The 24,275-nt window shown below is 44.8% G+C and overlaps 1 protein-coding gene across 3 annotated transcripts in view; it reads right to left on the reverse strand.

Moving 5' to 3' along the window:
• Positions 1-24,275, reverse strand: part of LHFPL2 (LHFPL tetraspan subfamily member 2) — a 144,163-nt gene that overhangs the window by 11,048 nt on the left and 108,840 nt on the right. For 2 of the 3 annotated variants that reach the window (XM_033110373.1, XM_033110374.1), the window contains one exon: positions 9,197-9,833. In XM_033110373.1, coding sequence (XP_032966264.1) covers positions 9,197-9,626 — 430 coding nt within the window. In that variant the 5' untranslated portion in view covers positions 9,627-9,833. Of the gene's footprint in view, positions 1-9,196; positions 9,834-10,050; positions 10,075-24,275 lie in introns of those variants that run through there. The other variant, XM_033110375.1, reaches the window with a different exon arrangement.

A 24,275-nucleotide genomic window follows, 5' to 3' on the forward strand; every position in this document is an offset into this window, starting at 1 on the left:
CCATCCACACCTTCTCTTCCTGATCCAAGTGTCACCAGCCTACCTATTATTGCAATATAGATACCACTTTAGAATGGCTGCCCTTGGCCAAAGCAACTTCTAGAAATAAAAACCTAGTGAACAGGCAGAACAATGTAAAGTTTGCTATGCAGTGGAACACGGTATGCGCCGACTACTGCAAGTAAAGCACAAAACCCATCAGACCAGAGGAAAAAGGAAGCTGTATAACCGCTTGCATTTCAGTCTTTGCCTGAGAGTCTACCTGCACATCCACCTAGAACACTAATGCTATCCACAGAAAATGTACCTTCTGTCCTGTCCCCTCCAGGACAGACCTCTGCAGCCTGGTAGACAAAATCCCGCACCGAGAGCATTCTCAGGCAGCCCCAGAATTAATTACATCCCTCCTCTGGCAGGTCAGGCCATTGTGTAACCACCTCGCCTCCTCCATGTGGCCTTTCTTCCTTCATAGAACACAGCTGATGATCTTTGTCTTTCCTGACCTCCTACCAATGAATCTCTGAGCTGGTCTCGTACACGGTAGGTCTGAGTTAACCCTGGGTTAACAGATCTGCTTGTCTCAATGCCTGTCTGCAGGGGAAGCTGCTCCCCATCTCAGGCACCTGGCGCTCGTATGACAACTGTGGACACCAGGACAGTGGCCCTCGGGCCTCCTTCTTCCACCCAAGGAGAGCTGTGGTCCTCTGCCTCCCAAGCCCCGAAGCCACTGAGCAATATTCCAGCCTGCTTGACTTCTCCAGATGTCAGGACGGGCCCCTGGGCTCGATACCAAAATTGCGGTTAGCCGTTCAGAGTCCGGTATTTGAACAGTATTTTTATAAATAAGAGTAATATAAAGTATAACACGAATCAAGGATTTCTTCCCAAGAATTGCCACCTTTAGTTGATCTATACCTTTGAAATCATTTTGCCCATTAAGGTTTTTCCAGTTTTAATGAAAATTTGTTCTTTGTTATAAAGTCCAATTTGGTTTTAGTGAATTTTGGTGAATTTGGCCAGTTTTGAAATTATCCTTATTGGTTCTTCATGATTGTTCCAGTCATGCATGGTTCATGCTCTAACTGAGAGGGCAGAGTCCATATCAGAACTGAGACTTACCAGCATTTGCTAAATCCTTTACTCTTTTCCAAATGCCTAGAAACTTAGTTGTATTGGCACAGATTCACCAGCATAGCACAGACGTTTTTGTCAGTGAACATTTACTGAGCACCTATTATGTATGTAGCAGGTCCCATTCTGATCACTAGAGATAAAACTGAAAAAAGACACAATCCATATCCCTCCTAATATTCTAGAGTAGTGGTTCCCACATTAATACAATAGCCAGGAAGATCATTGAGAGGTCAGTATTTTTATTTTGCTAATAATATAAGGACACTGAAAATAACCCTTACCTCCTCACAGCACAATACCATAAAAGAAATGCTATTTTTCAACGCCAAAAGGGTAAAGGCTGTAATCTAAGAATAAAAGGACAGTTTTTTAAATTGAATGCATTTAGCTCTATGAAATCTTAACTATACCGCCCTTTCTCATTTTTGCTATGGACTGGTGGCAACCTTAGCACAGAGTGGACCCGCACTCGTTCAAAGGCATTAACGGGTGGGAGTTGGGGAGGGTGCCTGTGTTAGGGTGGGGGTCCTTTTCTAAGAATCCCCGTGGTTTACTGTGCAAGTAACAGGGTAAAGAGTAAGGAGGCTCTCTCTTTCTCAGTTCTTTGTCTCTTTTGAGTCCAGAATCTAAACTTGTTTACATTGTACCTCATTTTAAAGTTTCAAGAGTTTGTGGACAAGCTAGACTGGGCTCAACTTGGACATTTAATAACTGCTTCGATAGCCAGATTAGGAACTGGAGGTCAGAGGGTCCACTGGTAAGAGTTTTCAGCTGATGACCACAGTATCTCTGTAGAGCCGATTATATCTACATGTCAGCTTAATATATGATCAGTAATAGTAGAGGTTTTGAACCAGCAAGATTTTCTGAGGGGAAAGGAAAAGTGAAGGATGACGTGCCAATAATTTTGTTTTAAATGCATGTATGAAAGCTCATACCATCTTCCTGGAAGAGTCTAATTGGCTACTCCTTTTCTACTAAAAACACTCGCATGGAATTATAATTGGCAAGAAAAATGCTCTTCCAGGGTAGGGGTTGGAGAGCAGATGACAGAGCAACATAAAGAGAATTCTTTGGAAGACAATCATCAGAGCATAGTTGTCATAAAAAGACCTTACAACCAAGGCCCTGAGAGGAAGTTTCTGTTACAATTAATCAAAATTAATGACCAATTAAGAATTGTCACGGGGCGGCTGGATAGCCCAGTGGGTTAGAGCACAGTGCTCTTAAAAACAAGATTGCTGGTTCGATCCCCACATGGGCCACTGTGAGCTATGCCCTCTACAACTGATTGAAACAACTACTTGACTTTGAGCTGATGGGTCCTGGACAAACACACTTAAATAAATAAAAGTTTAAAACAATGTATGTATTTTAAAAAACTTTAAAAAAACAAAAGAATTGTCAGATGCCTTTTAGAATATGTGGAGAAACAATCTGTAATAAAGCTGCATTTCTCCCCTGTTGAAGCCTCCCTAAGTCTTTCTCAGCAGTGATTCATGTTTACATGCTAATTACATCACTGACAATTTCTACAGCCTTAACTCCTAACTGTTAAAATGCATCCCAACAAACTAATTTAGCCAGATTATTCTTTCCTGTGAAGTCAGTGACAAAGTTTTATTTCACATTCCAAGTGAAAGTCTGTTTCCTAAACTGTTTATATGCAACTTGGAGAAATTTATGAAAAACTTTGATATATTATTCATCTGAAATGTAGGATTAAGAAACAGCTCCTGTTTGACTATAACCAGAATACACTGATAATTCAAACTAAGCTGCCAAAATAAATAAAATGCAGTATGTAGCAAAGACACGCTAAACAAATTTAGTTGCTGAGTTATAAAGTTCTTGCCTGCTAAGGTCTTGGGGTCTAGATAATGTTAAATAATACCTGCAATGAACCAGGTGCCATCTCTTCAACATGAGGTCTCTGCAGTTGGCCTTGAAATGCTGAACACATAACCACACTGCATTTTGGTTTGAAATTTTTAATACTGGCTTCAGTTTCTCAATAGTGTATTTTAGATTTTGTACTAGGTGCTATCTTAAAAAAAAAGATTGCTGGCCATTTAATAAACCTACTGGGAAGACTGTATACAGTAACTGAACTCACAAATATGGCTCCCTCTACTACAGCACAATTCTTCATAGGAGATGCAGATCCCTTTTGAAGTAGTGTCACAGAATACCACCATCTCATTAAACTATTAAAACACACTGCCTGAACTGCTTGTGTAACATGCAGAGTCACACTTAAGTGATTATTTGTTCATGGAATTTGAACATAGATCATCCATGGCTCTATGGTAATTTATGTCTACAATTAACTGGTTACCGTGGCAAACAACTTTCCACATTTTATTTGCGTATCAATTGCTATATCTGAATTTTAAGAGAGTTCGCAATTTTCTTCTAGATCTTCCAATTGATTCTTTAAAATAGATCCCATTCCCTAGATTTACTTATATTAATGCCTGGTTGGTCCACTTGCTTTTAGGCAGTAGCTTTTTATTTAATGATATGGTTGAGTTCTTTGTTTTCTTTATATGTGATATATACAGAGGGTGCCAAAAAAATGTATACACATTTTAAGAAAGGAAAACTGTATTAACATTGTAATACTCAATACATATTAAATCACAAAAGATGAATACAAGTCAACATTTGATTTGTGCAATTACAAGAGGAGCTCAAAGCGGTTACCATCAGCATCCAGACACTTCTGATTACACGAACTACTACTGCTTGAGCAACGACGATCAAAGTGGCTACTTGTATACATTTTTTGGCACCCCTGGTATATGTGGGGTTTTTTTGTTTTTGTTTTTGCTTCTCTAGGGTACAGTTTATGAAACAATGACTGTCTAATATGGCTTGGGAGTGGAAACTCAAGAGTCTACACCTGAGTCTACAGGTCTTTGCATTTAGTAGGCATCCAGTAAAAACTTGTTGAATTGAAATTTAATTCTGTCTGCCTTGTAACACTTACGCATTCTTTAGTTTTTACCAAGGGATTACTGAAGGTTGATGAATTAGTAAATGTGTCATAGTCAGTGGTATTCTTACATTGATTTACACATAGAATGGTTAGAACTGATTTCTGGCAGAGGCATTATCTAGAAAGCCAGAAATCAAGAGCTTCCTTTTGATGGCCAGAAGCTTCCAGTGCCTCTTTCTAAGGAAAAGCAGGGGATGCTCCTTCTACTTTCCTCATGCCTTTTCTTTGAAGATATTTTGAACTTGGGCAACCAAGCTCCCACTACCTCCTCAGAGAAAGCAAGGTGGACTTTTCAGGTGTCACTTTATGGGGCAAAGCCTCTGTGAAAGTCCGTAATCTCCTCCCTTGTCTTTATGCTTTCCAAGCCCCTCTTCCTCTTCTTCTTCCTTTTCCCTCCACAATGCCTGATCTGGTCTTTCTGGCCTAGGGGTAAATGGGTAGGGCATGGGACAAATCAAAATGGATGCTGGGATCAGACTGAGTTGTGGTTATCTTCTCGATGGTAAGGTTATTTTTCACCCTGTGAAAAGCACCAGTTAGAATACCACGTGGTGGCTAGTGATCATGGTACACTTCATATGCCTATCCGTACTTGCACAGACATTCGGATTTATGACAAAGCAAGTCCACAAGCAGCAAAGGCAAAACGCTCCACTCTTCTCGCTCAGATTCCTTCCCTTTTATTCCTTTCCCTTCTTTTGTAATATTGAGCTCCTTCCTCCTCAATCACTGCTCACTTCCAAGAAAGCTGAGTCTGCACACACCAGCCCCTTAGCCGCCACAGCAGAGCGCGGTTCCCATGAGCACCCCGTCTAGCCCCGCCCAGCAGAGGCATGGTCGAGCCCCACAGCAATCTGTCTGGTCAGACTGGTGGAGCAGCAGGCGGAGGCAACCCTGCTGGACTGAGATGGATGCGAGCAGACAGACGGCTGCAGGGAGGAGAGGGCGTGAGAGCCAACCAGACAGCAAGAAGCAAACAAGCATACGAGGGAGGACGGGGAGACAGCAGGCAGCCAGGCCCGGCATCTCATGTGCTAGTTCAACCCTCATGGCAACCCCAGTGGAATAGTCCAAGCCAGCACAAGTGAGCCAAATCCTGAGCTCATTTTGATGGCTTCTGTCCCAAACCTGAGTCACTGGGGATTCCACAGACTTCTAAGAGAGCCCTTCATGCATTTCCAAAAACAAACGGCTTGATGCTGTCATGGAAAACCTGGATCTTTGCATTCTATGGTTTCACTATGGATTACATCCAGGTCACAACCTAAGGAAGACAGCTGGCAAAAACACCACCCTGCTGGCCGATTACCCAGCTTTTGTAATGAATCCCAGAGGGCTGTGAACCGATGTGTGTTTCTGGCTTTGCCAAGTCTTGGACAAGTCCTCACCTAGTGAAGACCCATCAGCCTGTGATTCATTCTGTAAGGGGAGCCTGCGAAGCCACCTGCAATCAAGACTCAGCTGCTAGAAGCTGCCTCTAGAAAAGAAAGGAATGGAAAATGTGTATGTCACGGGGGAGAGGAGTGAAAGGAAGAAGTTCTTTGTTTTCCTGTCAATTCAACTATTTTCTGCTTTATTAAAAAAAAAGAATGCTCATAGTGACACCAAAATCGCAGTACTGCTCTATATGCTTCAGCCCCGACACGGGCAGGCATTTAGGGCCAGAGAATAGCACCATCCAATGTAGGCATGTTTGATTTCAACAGAGCAAGGTCAATTCTAAATGCTATGAAAGACACCCCTATTCCTTAGAATGCAGCAATTCTAGGAAACATAAAAGATACATTATAACCTGCTGAGAAGGCATAAATACTTTAATAATCAAGTAGCTACCACTTATTACTATGTGCCAAACACTGTACTTAAGCCTTTCTCCTATTTTGTCTAATTTAATTCTCAAAACAACCCTGAGGTGTATACTACTATTATATTCATTTTACACGTGAGAAAACTGAGGCCTAGTGAAATGAGGGCAGTTGGTCAACATTTCACAGCCTCAGGAACGAGATGAGGTGGGGACTGAGTCAGCACCGGTGAGGCTTGAACTCTAATTGTGACTGAGAGTGAGTGTGGAGCAGGGATTGAGGAAGTGTCAGCGGGGCCGCCATTAGGCCAGGCCTTGAAGGCAGGTCCTGCCATCTGGGTTAACTTAAAAGTGAGGAGACGGGTTTTAGTATGGTTTTCTAAGTAACCCTGATTCTGAGATTTCCATTGAGGTGGTAGATTCTTTCACACCCAACTTCGAAAATCAAAATATCAAGACTTTAATGATTTCTGTTATATTTTTTATAGACAAGGAAGGCTATACAAATCTGTGGCCTATTCTTTAAAATCAGGTAGTAAAGGAATATGCTTATGATATCTTGTAACTTTTCAGCTAGTTCCATTTTAGAAAAATGTCATTCTTGCCAAAATGAAAGTTGTAAGAATAAACACAGTCTGAGTCTGAGTGTATTTCCAAAGAATATCCTTTTGTTGCTCTGGCAACAGCCTCCTTTCTCACCATTGGTTTCAGTGTCAGAATAGATCCAGGCAGGGCTGAGAGAAAGGGGGCCTGGGGAGAGAAAAGACTGATGTTCACAGCTGCAGCAAGTCCTTGGCTGAGCCTGGGGCGGACGAGATGTTATTACAGACCAGCCAAGAGGAGGGAAAGCAAGTCAGCTGCTTCAAACACACAAACTTCCTCAGCCATGTATTCAAGGACCATGGCTGCCTTTTATGTTGGCTTGAGTTGCCTGGTACAGACCTCCATTAGGGGAGAAAGAGACTAAGGGGCATCCTTACAGATGACTTCCCCCGTCCCGCCAAGAGGGAGTTGGCTGACTAGTGCTTAGTTTTTCGCAGAGGGATGCTGCTCAGCTGGAAAGAGAAAAGCAACCACTTCTTTCCTGTATGTCTGTGCAGAGACTGAAGTCAGTGGGTCCTAGAGACAGAATCTGAGTATACAGGAATCTCTGCCTCCTGCCAATTTAGAATTTTGAGTAATTGCAGATTATGAATGGCCACTGATTTGCTAGATAGAAGGCACTAAGTTTCTCAGGATGAAAAGCATTCCTAAGGATGACAAACCAGGAATTTCACCTGCATACCGGTGTGATGCTAAAATTCATAATAAAGGCATGACGTCATCGAGGAGGAGCAAATGCAACACAGTACGGGAAATCCACCTTTCTGGTCAACCAGAGCTCTTCTAGAGGACTGCTAAATTGTGTGTGTTGCCTTCCCCTCATCTACATGTTCAGTTTGACTTTCCAAAAGCCTTTGGTAACACTTCGCAACAAAAGTTTGAAGATACACACGTGCATATATGCACATACCCCCGAGGCACTGTGTGTCAGGGGAATCAAGCAGGGTATTTTTCTGACAAGAAAAAGATGAATGGGTACTGAAACCCATCTTCTTGAACATTTCTGATTGGTGACACGCCAAGCTGAAGGGGATAAACTTTGGATTTCAGAAGTGAATCAAAAAGGACAATGACGTCACAGAATCAAATATCTAATAAGATTTTTAAAAATAATAAAGTAAGGTCATATATTTTCCAATCTCCCAATTTTTCAGAAGAGGAATGCCAAGTTCCAGAGAGGTGCATTTATCCCAAATGAAACTGCAAGCTAGGAGCAAAGCTGAGAATTATAATCCTGGCCTCCCCAATTCCCTGAGTGCCAGGGGGCCTGTGTCATTCATGGTATGGCTGCTTCGGGCAAATAAAGATACAAGGTCCTGAGACTTGTTACAAGTATATCCCCCATGCACACAGACCAGGATTGTGGCATAGGTCCTTTGTCATTTCTCTGGCTGTTACTTCCCCTTCCATCCCACCCCCACAGGCCACTCCCCAACATTTGAGGAACGAAAACATTTGCTGTTTGGGGGAAAAAACTGTTGTTTGATATGTTTATTTGGAAGCCATCCCAGCTGAGCTGAAGAGTTTGCTATAAGGCAGACTAGACTGAATTCATTTTGGCTCTGTTTCTTAGCAGGCCTGGACACCAGGCTCAGCACTTATCTTCAGTGTCAGAGAGTTCCACGCACGCAGCGTTGGGATTCACTGAGGGATGAGTGACCTGTACCCGTCAGTTAGTTAGGGTTGTAGGTGGATTATTGTTTCTCCTGTTCGAGTTAAGATTAATAAATACCTTGGTTATGATTGGTTAATTTTTTTTCCTGAAAATGAAAGCAAGAGTTTATTCCTCTACTTTCTTAAGGATGTCTTGACTCTGCCCTGTGCACGAACGTGTGTGTGTGTGTGTATGTGTGCTTCTGCCATCCAGTACAAGATCTTTGAGCCTAGAAAGAGACCCTCCTGGTTTAGGATCCACATTTCAAACCCTAGTGGGAAAGTCTATGATAAAGAACTGGTGGCCTTGAAAGCTTTCGTGCAGCTCATGGCCTCTCCTATCCTTCACTGTAAAGAGCTCATACCTTTCTTTCCACTGATGTCTAACCAGCTCATTGGTGAGAAATTCCCAGAAAGTAGAAAAGTTAGTATAATATTTTCTGATCTGAGTGCGCAGAACATTCTCTTGGGCTCCAGGAGACAGACAATTCAAACCGGGACATTATTAAACACAGCAGCTGATACTAATTCCTTCCCAGCCTGCTCCTTCCCCTCCCAAAGCTGAAATCACCCTGCGGCTGGGGAGGGGGCTGAGAGTGGCAGGGCTGCTCGCTGCCTCTGAACACCCAGCACGGAGTGCTGGCCGCAGGTGGGCCTGACTCCTCAGTGGGTGCACAACGTGGAAAGCGTGCTTTTAACTTAACGGGGCAGGCAAAGAGTAGGAGGAGTCACTCCAAAACCCAACAACTTGGAACCCGAGGACATAAGCCATGAAAAGGAACGTGAGAGCACAGCACACACTTCTCTCCGAGTGGGGGGAGTGAAGCAGGGAAAACGGAGTGGCGAGGGCAGCACGCTCCTGTTGCCGAGAACATACCTTCGCAAAGCCAACCTGACCACACAGAAGTGTCTTCAAAACCCGCAATAAATGAGAAAACCAGCGCGCGCTGCTCCTGCCGAGTCCCTCCCTCTCAGGCCCCTTCCCTCCGCCGCGCGCTTACCTGCAATTCCTTGCAACAGTCCACAGACGTTGAAAATGCTTTTCTTCATGATGCTCTGCACACACATGGTGAAGACGGACACCAAGGCCACCATGCAGAGGATGAAGATGCCCACGGCTAAAAAGATCGCGGTGGCCTGCCAGAAGCCGCTGGCAATCTCGCCGAAGTTCTCAGCATAGGGCCCACACAGCGTCTCCCGCGGGACGTGCTGCACCCCGGGGTTGCGGATGCAGCGGGCATAGATGCCCAGGGTGGGGTGGTACGGCTCTGAGGGGCCGCCGCTCGGCTCGTCAGGCTCCGAGCTGCCGCGGGTCTTGGCTTTTCCAATCAGCCAGTCTGCGCTCATGAATGCAATGAGCTCTGCAAAAGCCACCACAATACTCAGGAGGGTCCAGAGCATCGAGCGACAGGTGACAATGACATGACACATATTGCTGTTCAAGGCGGAAAACTAGGAGTCCACGGGGTTAATAAAAGCAGCCGGTGAGGAAGGAAGCTCAGGCGGCCTCAGAAGGAAGTCGCTGCTCGGGGCACTCACTCCCACAGCCGGGGGCTCCTTTCTCCCAGCCTCTGGCTGCGCGGTCCAGGGCTGTCATGCTGCCATGTCTGAGCTCCGGAGCGTGGCCACCAGCCTCACCTACAGGAGAGAAGGGAGGAGTCGGTCAACAGCGCCAGGCCCCGCCCCTGCAGCTCCGCCGCCGGCAAACTTGCGGGTCCCCCAGACCCAAGTGTGTGCGCAACAGGTCTGCCCTGCCGCCCGACTCCCTGCACAGCTGACCTGCCCGCCCCTGCCTCTCGCTCCCACATCCGACCCTCACGGCCCGGCCCGGCCGCCACGCTGGTCCCCACAGAACCTTGCCAGAGCAGATCCTGGTCCCCAGCCAACACGAGGGCGATCTCAGCGCATTTGCTGGTTTCCTTTGTTTCTAGTTCTCCCTTCCCTTACTGTCAGAACTGGCTGTAGTGGTCACCGTTATCTATAGGCAGCATGACAGAGGCCAGAGGCCCAGGCCAGTCCCTGCACCCGTCCCAGAGGTACCCTGTGCTAACGGGGCTCCAGCTCCATCATCTTTTTGAGAAAGGCAAACAGCACAGGGATCCAGAGAGATCTAGATACAACTGGCAGTGAACCGTCAACGCCTGGCTATTATCCTTTTTTAAAGTTTCCAGGACTCTGCCTGCTGTTTTGATTGATATTAAGACCAGCTAAGTTTTGAAAAACTTGCACCAAAAACTTTTGCTTAACAGTAGAGAGCAGCAACACACAATTTTATTGCCTGGGAATCAAATTACTAGCAGACATAAGAGTTTTTGCTTCATAGGTAAATGAGAATATAAAAAGAAACAACGCCATCAAAAATAATAAAACATTGTTACCCACACTTATTTTTCATCCATTTCTCGGAGGGTGATTTTTAGACTAAACTCAAAACTCAAAGAAGAAGAAAACAACTCAAGAGTTCATGACTTAGTCACTTGAGGAAATTATTCAAAAATGACCGTTGACTAAGTATCATTACCACTGAGTGGACTTGTTGACAACAGACACTTGCCTCGAAAGAATGCATCCCTTGAGCTGTCCCAGTTCATCACATGTGCCTCTGCCTGAGCTTCCATTCACCCCAGGTCTGGAGCTCAACATGCGCATTGTTTCTGGTCTCACAAGGACTCATTCTGTTCCCAAGGACAAATGGCTTCATTACCAGAGGGCTTTGCTCTAACAGCTCAACCCTCCTTCAAAGGGGCCTGAACCCTGAAACTGGGACCACAGGGCTTGCCAGCAGCCCTATTTTCTGTCCTTTCTCCAAGGTCAGGAAGAATTGCACAGCTCACAGCAGACATCTGGGCTCACGGCTCTGTTCTGAATGATTAGACCTTATTAACCCAGGTCATGTCAACTGCATAAAAACTACAAAGAGCCCCATGCCATGTTGGCAGTGGGGTGGGGCAGGGAGTTAGCAAAGATGGAGGGAAGTGGGGAAATAAGGAAACCCAGTGTCAAAGTTTCTACGCCATGCCACTGACATCCTAGTGAGAGGTGACTATTTAGCTCATAAAATGCAATGCATTTAAACATTCTCATACCATTGTAGTTATACAAGTATCTGTTTGGGAAAATTAGAACAATACGAGGAACACAGGCACTTAATAATTGTTAGGTGTGTGTGTGTGTTTAATGAATTCGTGTGGAGCCCTGGGGAAGGTACAGGTGGTGTGTTCCACCTCAAGAGTTTTGGAATCCACCAGGTCTGGGTTTCAAATCCCTCTGTACCACTGACTGACCACACGGCGACTCACTTCTCAGAGCTTCAGCTTCCTCACCTTTCAACTTCCTCGGCTACCACATGGGGACAGTAAGGGTACTTTGCCTCACGATATTTAAGGAATAAGCAAGAACCTGTTAAAGCACCTTGCTCAGTGTATGGCATAGTAAGTGGTCAACAAATACCAACTCCTTTCCCTCAGAAGCTTTTCCCCTAACATGGATAACACTGGTCAGACAACAATTTAACCAATGGAGTTGCTCAATCGATAACAGAAACTTGGCCATGACACACAGAAAAAGATTAAGCACAGGGTGTTTAGAGATGGATGAGGTCACTGGTGTCTAAGCTTCCCTGGTGGGCTTTTAGGGTGGGGTCCTGTTCTGACTTCCTGCTTCCCCACTGCCTGGCCCAGCTGCCAAACTCAACTGTGGAAAATAAATTAGCGTTAGGCCAAAAGTATAACTTACTCCCACTCACTCATTCTTACCTCCCTACCCAGAGATTACCGATTACAATGCCTTATGTGGAAAAATTTACCAATACAAAAGAGCTTTGGAGGAGATTATTTATAATGAAAACGGCCACTTGAATGAAAACAAGGAGGCTGGGAAAAGCTGCACCGGCCCACCAGGCTCAAAAACACTTTGAACCAACAGGTGGAGAGCCCAGCCTGTTAGGAGAAAATGAGGCTACTGTGAAGTCTTCCAATTTGACTAGAAAACCAATATACTGTTAGGTCTCCATCCTTTTCCTTCTTCTGTTTAATGGTAATTTTTCAATGTGAATATAAAAACTCTGCATATTTGTCCTCTTGCAGAATCTCAGGACTCTGAATCTTACTGAATACACTAAGTGTCCACTGTCCTGGTCAGCAAGCTCTACTCAAAGTCAGGTATGCAATTAGGTTGCAACTTCTGAAGAGGAGGAATGTGAAACCAGAAGGGAAGATGGTGCAGTCGGGCTTAGCAAAATGGTCCATGACAAATTTAAGGTAGGATTATTTAGGGGCCCATGTGCTTAAGTCTAGAAAGTACAAATTCCTTGTCCATTTGTGTTAAAACAATCCCCCATCCATTGCACCCAATTTCATCTCCACGCCAGCGTGGCTGGAAGGAGGTCTTTAATCTTCACTGAGCAGGGAGATAACATGCGTTAGTCTCCCCAGCAACTTTGCTAATTACTACTGTAAGAGAAATCACCATGATATGTATGCAAGGCTGACTGACAAAAACTGAGCATGGAAGAAAAGCTCTCAGGTTGGTGGAACAAAGGGAACCCCAGAAACTCGGCGGGGGGCTCTATCGTGATCTGCGCTCTGTAAAGTGTCCAAGTTTGGCCATGTCCCATGTTCAGGGAGGCAGCATGCGTACCAAAGGGGAAATAGATCCTCGTTATAGATCTCGTTAACCACAGGGGTTTGAGCGCAGAGATCCTTAGCACGGCATCCACTGCTATTCACTGTAATTCCTGCTTCTCCAAAGCTCACTTAATAAAACGAGGCCCTCACTGATACTCCATATAAAAGTCTTCTATCCACGGACCACTCATCTCTCCTCAGGACACCTGACTTGACTGCCAAATCCCTCATGGTTGTGGATAATCTGGACAGCCCTCTGAATTTCAGAAAATGATGCTGTGATTATCACAGAGGTCCACAGAGTTTCCTTGCCTCTCAGCAAGGAAAAAACAAAAACAATAAAACAGAGATGCTGCAGAAACTTAATCCTGCAGTCAGAATACAGAACAAGGGAAGTTGATAAATGGTTGGTCCGTGGGGGTCATATGTATGTTCTCCACAGAGCCCTAATATTTAAAGAAGGGGGAAGGTGCTGGGCAGAGCTGGACTAGGTTTGTAACTCCCATCTTTTCCTGCCTTTGGCAGCTTTCTGCTGTCAGTGAGAAGGGAAGAAAGTGAACGTGAGGCAGATCCACTCAGTGCCAGCTGGCGAGGACGTTCCGTAACAGAAACCCAGGAGCCAAGCTCTCACATCTACCTAGAAAGGCGGAGGCAGACGGAACGTACTTCAGTCAAAGCTGCATGGAAAGCCTACATACACTCTCTGTCATTTTAACAGCAGCACAGCCCGCGACTGAGGCCACCACAGACAGAGTTCTGAGGAATACCACCTTGCCTACTCACCTGGTGCTGCTGTTCAACTTTATTATGAAAATTTGCAAACTTAGATATAAGTTGGAAAGGATAGACAAATGAACACCCAGACTGAACATCTGTTAGCATTTTGCCATATTTGTTCCGTCACTCTATGATATACACACTCACACTAATACTCACACACTGACATTTTTTTTTTTTCTGGACTGTTTGAAAATGAGTTGCAGATGTCTTGACATTTCACCTCTAAATACTTTAGCATACACCTCCTAAGAATAAGGACATTTCCCTGTATAACTACAATCAAATTAACATATCCAAGAAAACTGACAATAATTCCCTTATATCCAAAGCCTAGTCCACACTCAAAGTTCCCTACCCTGCCCCATTTTTCATAGCTGTTCTTTTAAAACCATGACTCAGTCAGGGCTCATGCATTATGTTTAGTTATGTGTCTTTAGTTTCTTTTAGTTGAAAATAGTCCTTCCTCACCTATTCTATCCTGCCTGCATTTTCTCCCTTGATATTGACTTTTTTTTTTTAAACTACCAGTTCTTATAGAATTATCTATTTCCTCATGAGGCCATTTAAAATTGTTCTCTATCCTCTGTTTTATAGAAACAGAAGGTTAAGTCTAAAAGCTAATTTAGATTCAACTTAAATATTTTTGGTGAGAATCCTTGGTAAGTGATGCTGTATAATTCCTATTAAATCATATTTGGGTTACACATGAGAATCAGTGTGTGTGTGTGTGTGTGTGTGTGTGTGTGTGTGTGTGTGTGTGTGTGGAGAGAGAGAGAGAGAACACACACAGTGTCCTCACAAGGCCACCATGAGGATTAAAGGAGAAAGTGTATATAAAATAATCCGCGTAGCTTCCCATTCATTGTGTTTAACATATATCAGCTATTATTAATCATTATCACATGATTAGCTTAAAATATTTGTGGTTTGGTAAGTACTCAAAAATATTAATTCTTATTAGTAATAAATTTACTACACTGACCCATGTGGCCCAAGTAATCAGTACACTTCTGAGAAGACTATGTTGCTCCTCCATCACTGGCAGTTTCTTGGCTGATACCTATTTTCATTACCTCCATCTCCCTCTGATATAAACAAGGCACACGAAGGTGCCTCACCCCGTGTCTTCTGGAAGGATAAGAGCATGGATGTGCTTTTGCCTTCCAAACGTTGGAATGACCCTCTAGAGTGCTGCTTCTTAAAGTGCACCTGGACCACCCCCACCCCATCTTCTAGGGGGAGACCTCGGCCACCTGTTTAAAAAAGTGTAAGTTCCTGGTCCCCACATACTGAATCAAACTGTCTGGAGGTGTTGCCAGAAACTGCATTTTGAACAAGCCCCCAGGAGATCCATAGTGACATCTGAGTGGTCAGGAGGAAGGAAGGCTCGTACTCAGCGCGGCCAGTGGAGTAGTTTCTGGGTGCTGGACAGGGAGGGACTGAAGAGAGGAGGCAAAGGGGAGAGTGGCCCAGCGCGTCCGGACACAGCCAGACCACCTGTCCTCAGCACAGCTTGCAGAGCCGCACAAGTCACAGCGCTTCTGCAGAGACACCAGCTGTTCCCCCAGCTCATGTGCTGTCCAGTAATCCTCGCAGGGCATGAAGGAGCTCCCCACACATTCAGGACCTTCTCTTGAGAGCACAGGAACAGCTGAAGAACTGTAGGTTCAGGGCTGGTCCAAAAAGCTCAGCACCTTGCAGGACTTTTTTTTTTAATCAGCTACCAGAGGAGGTTCTTGCAAACCCTCATGTGCCCTGGCCACCCCCTAAAATACAATGACCACGGAAATGCAGACACCTTGGAGAGTCACGAAGAGGGTCCAAATGCACCGATAATTTACTGTTCTTGAGTTATAGTCTCCACGTGCTCAGCCCCTCTGGCTTATTGGCAACACCCTTCCCTCCCTATCCAGGGTACACCTCTCTCCTCCATCCCATCTCTGGCCCTCCCGGGAAACCTCTCACCCTGTGGTTCCCAATCGGGGGCAATTTTGCCTCTTCCCCACTCGCAGGGGACGTGACAATGTCTGAAGACATTTTTGGTTGTCATAACTTGGGGGTGTGGAGCTACTGGTACCTAATGGGTCGAGGCCAAGGTTGTTGCTCACCACCCTGCAGTACCCAGCCCCCCCCCCCGACCCCCCCCCACACACACACAAGCAGTGTCAGCAGCATGGAGGGTGAGAACCCTGCTCTGGGGGCTTCCTGCAGAGGGCAGGTTTTACATTTGTAGGTGCAACGTAAGACCGATTTCTAAACCCTTTACATTTTAAAAAAGGTCTGTTCTCATGAGTAAGTCATGTTCTCTAATCTGGATGGACATTCATGGTATATTTCCTAAGGTAAGTACACTTTCAGTTGTTTTTCTGAATTTTTATTTACGGTCCATGCTAATCGGGAAGTCCAAGATGGCAGGCTGTTATCAGGATGTGGAACCCAACTTGCCAGAGCGGACAGACTCTTGACCCTGCCTCTCCTGTGGATCACAGACTAAAGTCAGCTTTTGTTTTCAGTAATCTCGTTTCTGCCAACGGCAACACGAGGCTTCCTGGTTATTATATTAAGACTGGGAGTTCATTTGCTGTTAACTTTCTTTACTTCTGACTGAGGGTCTTGGACTTTGGCTCAGAAAACTCCAAGTTTGGCCAGATGGCCTTTATTTCTCTCAATTCCCTTCCCCCAGAGTTGGGCTGGCCACTCTGTCCATGCTCAGGTGGCCCTGGACAATTCGAATATCAGGGAATCTCAAGGCACTTCAGGCACTGCAGTGATTACCTGACCCTAGCTGGGCTCCCCTCGGCAAGATGCCCCTCCAGGGCGGCAAGGCCCCAATTCTCCAAACCACCTAAACAAGTCTCTCCTGATCTGGGCCTGGAGCACCCAGTGAGCTCCCGTTCATTGTCAAGTTTGTTCTTTAATTCACCAGTCCTGGGCGGTCAGATATTTCTTTCTTGATGCCCATGGCAACTCCTCATGTATCCAGTCAGTCTGCTTTCTGAGCACCTTTCTGGGAGGGGTCATTTTTACACTCCCGTCCTGAGGCAACAGCAGCCAGAAAGCAGGTCCACTCGTCTGGTCCTATTTTCTAAATACTAAGCAATTCTTTAAGAGTTCTCAAGCCCACTTACACATTTTATCATTTTTTTCCCTTGTACAAATGTCATCCTCTAAACATCTCCAGGAGGTCAGTCTTTCTTTTTGTGCCTGTTTCTGTCAGACAGGAGGGACTAAAGAACCAATTTCTGAGGCAGATGCTAAAGTGTGGTTTAGCTCAGGTCCTATAAGCCAGGGGCATGTGCCTGTGGCCTGTACACACTGTGGGGTCAAAGGGTTTTCTTTTTTGATATTTAAATGGAATAAGAACTTGAACTTGAAGAGTTGCCTTTTAATGTCACTGTTTTATATACTTTCAAACAATAGGTATTTTTCACATTCATAATCAATTCTGTGAATCAGGCAAACTCTATAAGTCAAAGTGAACCCCAATAGTCTTTTCAGGATCCATAAGAAAGTAGAGAGTTTTAATGGCGAATAGTAACAAAGGATGGAAAACAAAGAACTTATACATAAAAATCAAGATACATAACTTCCTTCACATGAACACCCTGGTGTCATAGAAAGGAGACTCCAAATGCCCTCTGTTTAAGTGACTCAACTCTGAGAATAAATAACCCTCAGAGAATGGGCTTCTGACTCATCTAAGTGGACAGCTGCGAAGCCTCTCCCAGCGCTGGGGAGCCCCGACGTTCAATCCTACAGCAACTGCAGGCTTTCTGTACAGAAGCAGAAATAACTTCTTGTTCACAAGATACAATGCCATCAGCCAGGTTCCCTTCCAACAGCTTAAGAAAGCCCAAACACGATAAATGGAGAGGATTATGCCATCTGTTACTTCTGAGTCTCTCTCACAAATCCATAAAACACCTGAAAACCCAAGAATCAACCAGAACAAGCGTCCCTTCCTGACTGGAAGCTTCTGGGAAAGCTCTTGTGGAAGACTGTGTTATTCTTTTAAATATTCTCTTTCTCTTCTTGGAAGAGATTGTATTTTTCTACCCCACTGACATCAGGTCTGACTACGGGACTTGCTTCAGCCAATACGATGTGACAGAAGTGCCACGTGCCACTTCTGAGCAGAAGAGCTTATGAGCTGGTGCTTTGTTGTCCAGCTCTCTTCCTTCTCCCACGAGATCAGAAAGATCCCAGACAGAAAACTTTCCATTGGCCAGGATCCCTGACAACATAAAGCAGAGGCACAGCTGACCCTTGATGGTCGAAAAACCAATCTTCTGTTACCACCAATGCTGAGATTTTAGGGTCACGCACGACCCACATCTTCTGAGGGCTAGAGCTCCTGATGGAGTCAGAGTGCCTGCCCACCCTCTCTTTGGTGTCATGTTAAATTCAAGTTCACCATCCTCTACTATACACATGGAAAAGAACTTTTTGAAATTAAACAATAATAAAAGCCATCTAGGGGCACACATTAAAGCTTGGCAACTCTCGGAAGCATTCACTGTACAATTCAACAAGGTAAGCTACTATAATAAAGATTTTGCTCTCAACATATTTATTTTACGGTTAATAAATGGAAGTACTAAGAAAGGAGAAAAACTCCCTTTTGAGTAAACGAGGACATCAGAAGTGACTCTAAGAGTGGCAACCTGAATAATCACTTCCCACAACAGGCACCTACTTCCCGGAGGTCTCCTACCAAACGGTCCTGAGTTAACTTGCAGCTGCCTTTCTCTGCTTCTATTTCATCTACCTTCCTAGGACTGCGACTAGGAAGTCCGCTTCTAATAAGCACCAGAAGAGAGCTCTGAATTTGTCTGAAGGGGAAGGCTCGGCCAGCCGGGCATCTCAGCTGACACTTCCAGGACCAGCTGGTACCAGGTATTGGCACAGAACAGGGCTTCAGGGCTACCCAGAGGCCTGCCTCCAACATGTCCAAGCAATGCAGACCACGGGGCTAGAGTGGGGGTATCAGCTAACAGAGGGGGCAAGAGATCACGGAGGAGAACAGCAGGGATGACCAAGACCTCGGCCTCTGGCCATGGAATGAGAAGTAATGGCAGCCAGGATGCAGATCAGTCCAAGTGGAGAGCGTGAAAAGCTGAGTCAATGAGGCAGAAGGCGAAAGCAGGGAGTCCCAGGGAGACAATTAGCCATGACTACACTTTACATTGTTTTCAGGTAATCTCCACCCGGAAAATCAGTACCTTGTTTCCCCGAAAATAAGACCTAGCCGGACCATCAGCTCTAATGCGTCTTTTGGAGCAAAAATTAATATAAGATCCAGTCTTATTTTAATATAAGACCTGGTTTAATATAATATAATACTGGGTCTTATACAATAAAATAAAATATAATATAATATAAAATAATATAATACTGGGTCTTATATTAATTTTTGCTCCAAAAGACGCATTAGAGCTGATGGTCTGGCTAGGTCTTATTTTTGGGGAAACACAGTATATTCCTTTTCGGAATAAGGTCACTTCAGAGATGAAGGAGAAGAACGTAACATTGGGATGAAAACCGGTGGCTTTCCTGAGGAAGACTTCCTTCAGCTGATGAGAATACGCCATTTTAAAACTGAAATTGCTTTAAGTTAGGTATTGCTTCCTTTTGAATGAGCCTTTTTATTTTTAAACAGCAATGTAGTATCAGTTTATACACTCAATAATTAGTACTAAACAAAAACGGTAATCTGGAAATAGTCACAGGTACTTTAAAAAAGGCAAAAAAAGTTTTTCTTTCCTTTCACCTCCTCTGGCCCTGACCCATTAACGCTACTAACAGAAGAAAACAGGAGTGGTTAATGTTCAAGCTGGCCCTTAGTGCTAAGGTTCCAAGCAGCCGTTAAGGAGGTGACTCATGAGCGCAGAAACCTCACCCTAGAGTGGCCACGGGGACAGGCTAGCCACATGACTCACAGAGAAGGGTTCCATCTGCCAGCAAAACTCTGGCCTCAGATCTTCCTGGAGGGCACAGGGCAGGAGCAGCTCACAGCAGCGACGTTCACCCAGGAGTCCATTAAAATCAGCACCCCAAGTGCAGCATGAAGCTACCAGCCGCCATCAGGTTTGCTTGCAAAGCTCTCAGGAGGGTGATGCACTTCTAATTTCTCACTAAAGGATATTATCCGTGAACTGGGGCTAATAATGGAAGGCCCATATCCTTAAGAACTAAGAGCCTAATTTAGAATTTACCCAGGGATCAAGACAGTAGTAGTCATAGCTCACATTTTTTTTTAAACCTTTTATATTCTCACTGAGGTCACTTCTGTTTCTAACCAATACCACTAAGCAGTAGTAGAATTCAAATAACTTTTTGAATGATTTAAAGTTAGGGCCAAAGTCTGTTGTAGGCTATACTCATATTTTTAAGAACATCACTGAAATGTTCAAACTCACTGTTTTTTGTTGCTTTTTTCACTTCATTCAGATCGATGCTGGTTTTTCACAACCAAAGATAAACCTTTGCACAACCAAAGATAAAGCCCTATGGTCTGAACCACCCTGTCTGTATCCACAGTACACACTTCCTGAAAGCCTAAGGTTTTATGTACCAACCACACATGCAATAAAGAACAAAATGTACAAAGTTCACAAACATGGCCCTTTACAACTTCATTTACGTATCGAAAATCTTCTCTGTAGTGCCTTATTCCTCTTATATTTAAGACCCATGAATCACTGTGTGATCAGGACTGTACACAGACACATTCCCACACATATTTGTAATGTTAGAATTTTTAATATCTAAAAAGTCAGCAAGACAGATTTGTACCCTGCATCTACACCCAGTTCATTAAACACTGTCCACCTCAGTGATTTCATAGCCAGAGATCAAGCTACCTGGTGGGTTTCAACTCTCCCTAATGAGAATGCCAAATTCAAAATCGTAGACAGGTTTAAACATTCTTCATCTATTAACTAGAGGAATTCCCCAGATATTTAGGATTCAAACTGTGTTTTGAAAACAGACAAGCTTAGGTGTCACTCCCAAAGGGATGCACAGTCTTTGAGGAAAAGCAAGTTCCACATATAGTTGCAAGTAGCTCCGGGTACTTGCAGAGACAGCACAATGCGTAAATGCAGGCCACAGCCCTGGCCTAGATACTGAACTGGCCTAATGACTCAGGAACGTCACAGGCGGGAGAGCTTTCCTCTTTGCAGCCTCGATGGAGTCAGTGCAGACCTAAAGTTTATGGTGATCAGAAAAAAACCCATTCTGGAAGTCTGAACCCTTGTACTTGGCCATATGATCCAATAGTCCTTCCGGAAACAGGCATCTACTGTTACAGTTTCTAGCAATAGTGAGGCATAGTAAACAGAGAGAAAGTTCAACTGGATGTCTCAGAAGAAGAGAGTATGTGTCAGAAGACCAAACCACTTAAAAACAAAAGCAAAAGCGCTGGGAAGGCTGGGAGACGAAATGGCTTTAGGTTCACTTCTGTAAGAAGAGACACCCCCAACCCTTGTGCCCCAGCTTCTCCGCTATCGGGGCTGCTAAACACGTGTGAGGGGGAAGTCTGTCCCAGTGCAATGCACTTCAGGTGCCACAGTGGGCTCCTGCCACCACCCTCTCCATCATGTACCAGGCCGAAGTGGGTGACTCACTGAGAACCCACATGGCTCAGTTGGAGAAAGGAGTGGAGAAAGGAGCTAGGCGAGAGAGCCTGGGGGAAGTCAACGGAGGGAAAAAATTAGGCTGTGTTTCGGTTAAATACTAAAAAGGAAGATCCCTGGGGTACTGACACATTTCTCTGAGGTGGTTAGAACTCAGACTTCGTTACAACAAACTACTTCCCACAGCCCTGATTGCTGGAGGCCTCGAGATGACACCCACAGATGGCAGAGAAAGTCCTTTCCTCTGCATCCCAAGTGTCAAGCTCTCCTATGAGTAGGGTGGCTGACAGTTCTCCGTCCCAGCATAAAATATGGGCCAGACAATAATTTGGGGAAGGTCTCTCAGGCTTACCCACAGGATAAGGGTGAGCTCAACGGCCACCCCCTCAAGGCTGCTACAAAACCCCCTGCCCCACCCTTCCAGACCGATGAGCTCATCCAGAAAGGCAGCACCGGGGAGTGATTCAGTCTGGGGCCAGACTGTCTGGGTTTGAATCCTGGTCCTACCACTTCCGAGGTGGTGACCTCTGCAGCTCCATTCCTGTATTTGTAAAATGGGGTACTAGTAGAGCCTACCACACAGGATTGCTGTGAAGATCAATTCTGTTAAAATACATAAGCTTAGAACAGTGCTTGGCACATGGTGAGCACTCCATGCATGGAGACTACCCTTCCTGCAACAGGGTCCAGCCTCCCCATCAGCACAGCCACTTCTGAGGTCGCACCGCCTGCATTCTTTCTGCCATTTGGAACTGCCTAGTCTTGGGCCCACCTGGCGTGTGGCTAATTAGCCTCACCTTCAAATACCAGTTTTCTCCATGTAAAAGGAGTCCTGTAGCAGAAAGGATACAAAAGGGAGCAAGACATATTTCCGTGCCATCAGCCTGCTGAACCATTAACGAGCAATGGGTCTTTGGACAATGAACTTCACTTCCCTGAAGCGGGAATGATCGGAGTCTCTACCTCACAGGGTGTTACAGTATTACAAAATCAGTGCATGTAAAGCGAGGTATAAATGTAAGTACTCGGTGGGTGGTAGGAATATTACTAGTATTATCATCATGGTGGTTAATATTTATTCTTCTGTTCTTGAAAGGCTGTTTGTATCCACACAACCATAAATTAAAAAAACAAACAAAAAAAAAAACCCCTTCTAATATCAGTAAGTCCCTATAGGCTGAAGTTTGTCAAATGGCAAAGTCACAGGTGGGAAAAGAAAACACCAGACCGGAAGCAGAGGAAACATGCGCCTGGTCTCGGCTCTTGGATAACTGGTATATGACCACGCGCAGCTCCTTAATTAACTATGATTCTCGTGTTCTACCTTCCATGTCTCAGGTACACAGTGAAGGGGAGGATCTGCAGATCGGCACTGCCACTTTCAGCCCCACAGTCAGTCATTTCACGCACATGACCACCTCTGAACACCTTCTCCCAGACCCGGGGCTCCCCAGGACCTACGCCTCTGGTGGGACGAGAGTCAGGGATGCCCTGCAGGTATGAAGAACGCCAAGTGCACAGGCAGAAGAGAAGGTCCCATCTGATCACAGAGCTAAGACGACCAGGGGCTAGGGCCATGCCCTTGGGTACCGCACAGGGAGCGGACCAGGGCCGTGGTCAAGGGGCCTGGGCTAGACCGTCGCCCTCTTCTCATCTATTTTTTTTTTTGACGGGGGTGCAGAACCCACCTCTAACCAGTTCCAGAGTGTCTCTCATTCTTGGAAACACAGTCGAGCAGTCCCACTCCAGTCTGTGGGCTAATAATTACACACGCGACCCCCCACTGTCCTTAGCGCCAGAGATGGACCCTGCACTTAAAGAATACTTACTCAGTTCTGAAAATCCATGGTCATAAAAAGGGTCTTTGCTTTCTTAGACACTTTTACTTCCTGTTCTAGCCAAGTAAAATGCTTGATCATGAAGAATTTTATAGCCTATGCCACAGGACATGGTAGAATACAAAGTTCTAATCATTTTTAAATGAAGGGTGCCCACTGATGAACAAATGTGTCTTAGTATGAGTTCTCCAGTTAGAGAAGCCAGCAACACAAGACGCTCCTTCTGAAACGCTTTGGTTTCACGCAGGAGTCAAAAGTCATATCCTTTTTATTTCAAAACATAAACCGTATGAAACTAGCCTATAAAATTAATGTTTGCTGCTGTTTATTCTCTGTTCCTTGGTGAATTATTAAAGTCAAACACTGTGATTCTCTCATCAGTTATAAATGGTCTCAGGAGGCTGATTTGCATCTATCCAGGGGCACTTATTTCTGATGACTATTCTTATTAATGATCTAATAAAATGTCTTGTTTCGTTATGATCAACCAAATGATTCAAATGATGTTTAAAAACTCAGTGCTCCAACCCAACAGCCTGGTGGTGAAGCTGCTGAGCAGACACCAATTTAAAGTGATTTACACTTTTACTTGGCATTATCAGTGAGATCATGGATGGATTTTTTTTTCTTAAAGTTCTTTTTAAAATTTTTGGTCCCAAGGCTGTCAAAAGCAATACTTTACCAAAACTGAAAGTACTTTACCGAAACTGATGTGACTCCAGTGATAATCACAGATAGCAAAAGCGCGGGGTGAGAGGTTCTGGTAAGACAAATTGTTTGGCGATCAACCACATACATCCTAACTTGGCAGGCAGGCTGCAGGCATGGACTGTGAGACTAAAACTACATAAACAACGAGAACAGCACAAACAAACGTGTCCAGTTTCACTTCTCCTAACTTCCTGACCTTTCGTGGAAGTGGCCATTCACAAAAGCAAGGGCTAAACCAATGTATTGGACCTCTGTGATGAGAGCGGGAATCAAAATGCAGAACCTCGGAGGCTGGCTATGGATAGGTAGGTAATAAATGAGTTATGCACATACACATAAAAGCACCTCCTACCTCCACCAAGGAATCAAGGGCTCAGACACTTAAAAGGACAGAAGCAACGAATTTCTGAGTTAATGAGTGAAACTGCACCAATTGTGCAAAAATAGCTCTTATTGTTCCCAGGAACCCAAAATATTTGATTTCTTGAT

This window comes from Rhinolophus ferrumequinum, chromosome 7 (genome assembly GCF_004115265.2).
Source record: "Rhinolophus ferrumequinum isolate MPI-CBG mRhiFer1 chromosome 7, mRhiFer1_v1.p, whole genome shotgun sequence".
Lineage (NCBI taxonomy): Eukaryota > Metazoa > Chordata > Mammalia > Chiroptera > Rhinolophidae > Rhinolophus > Rhinolophus ferrumequinum.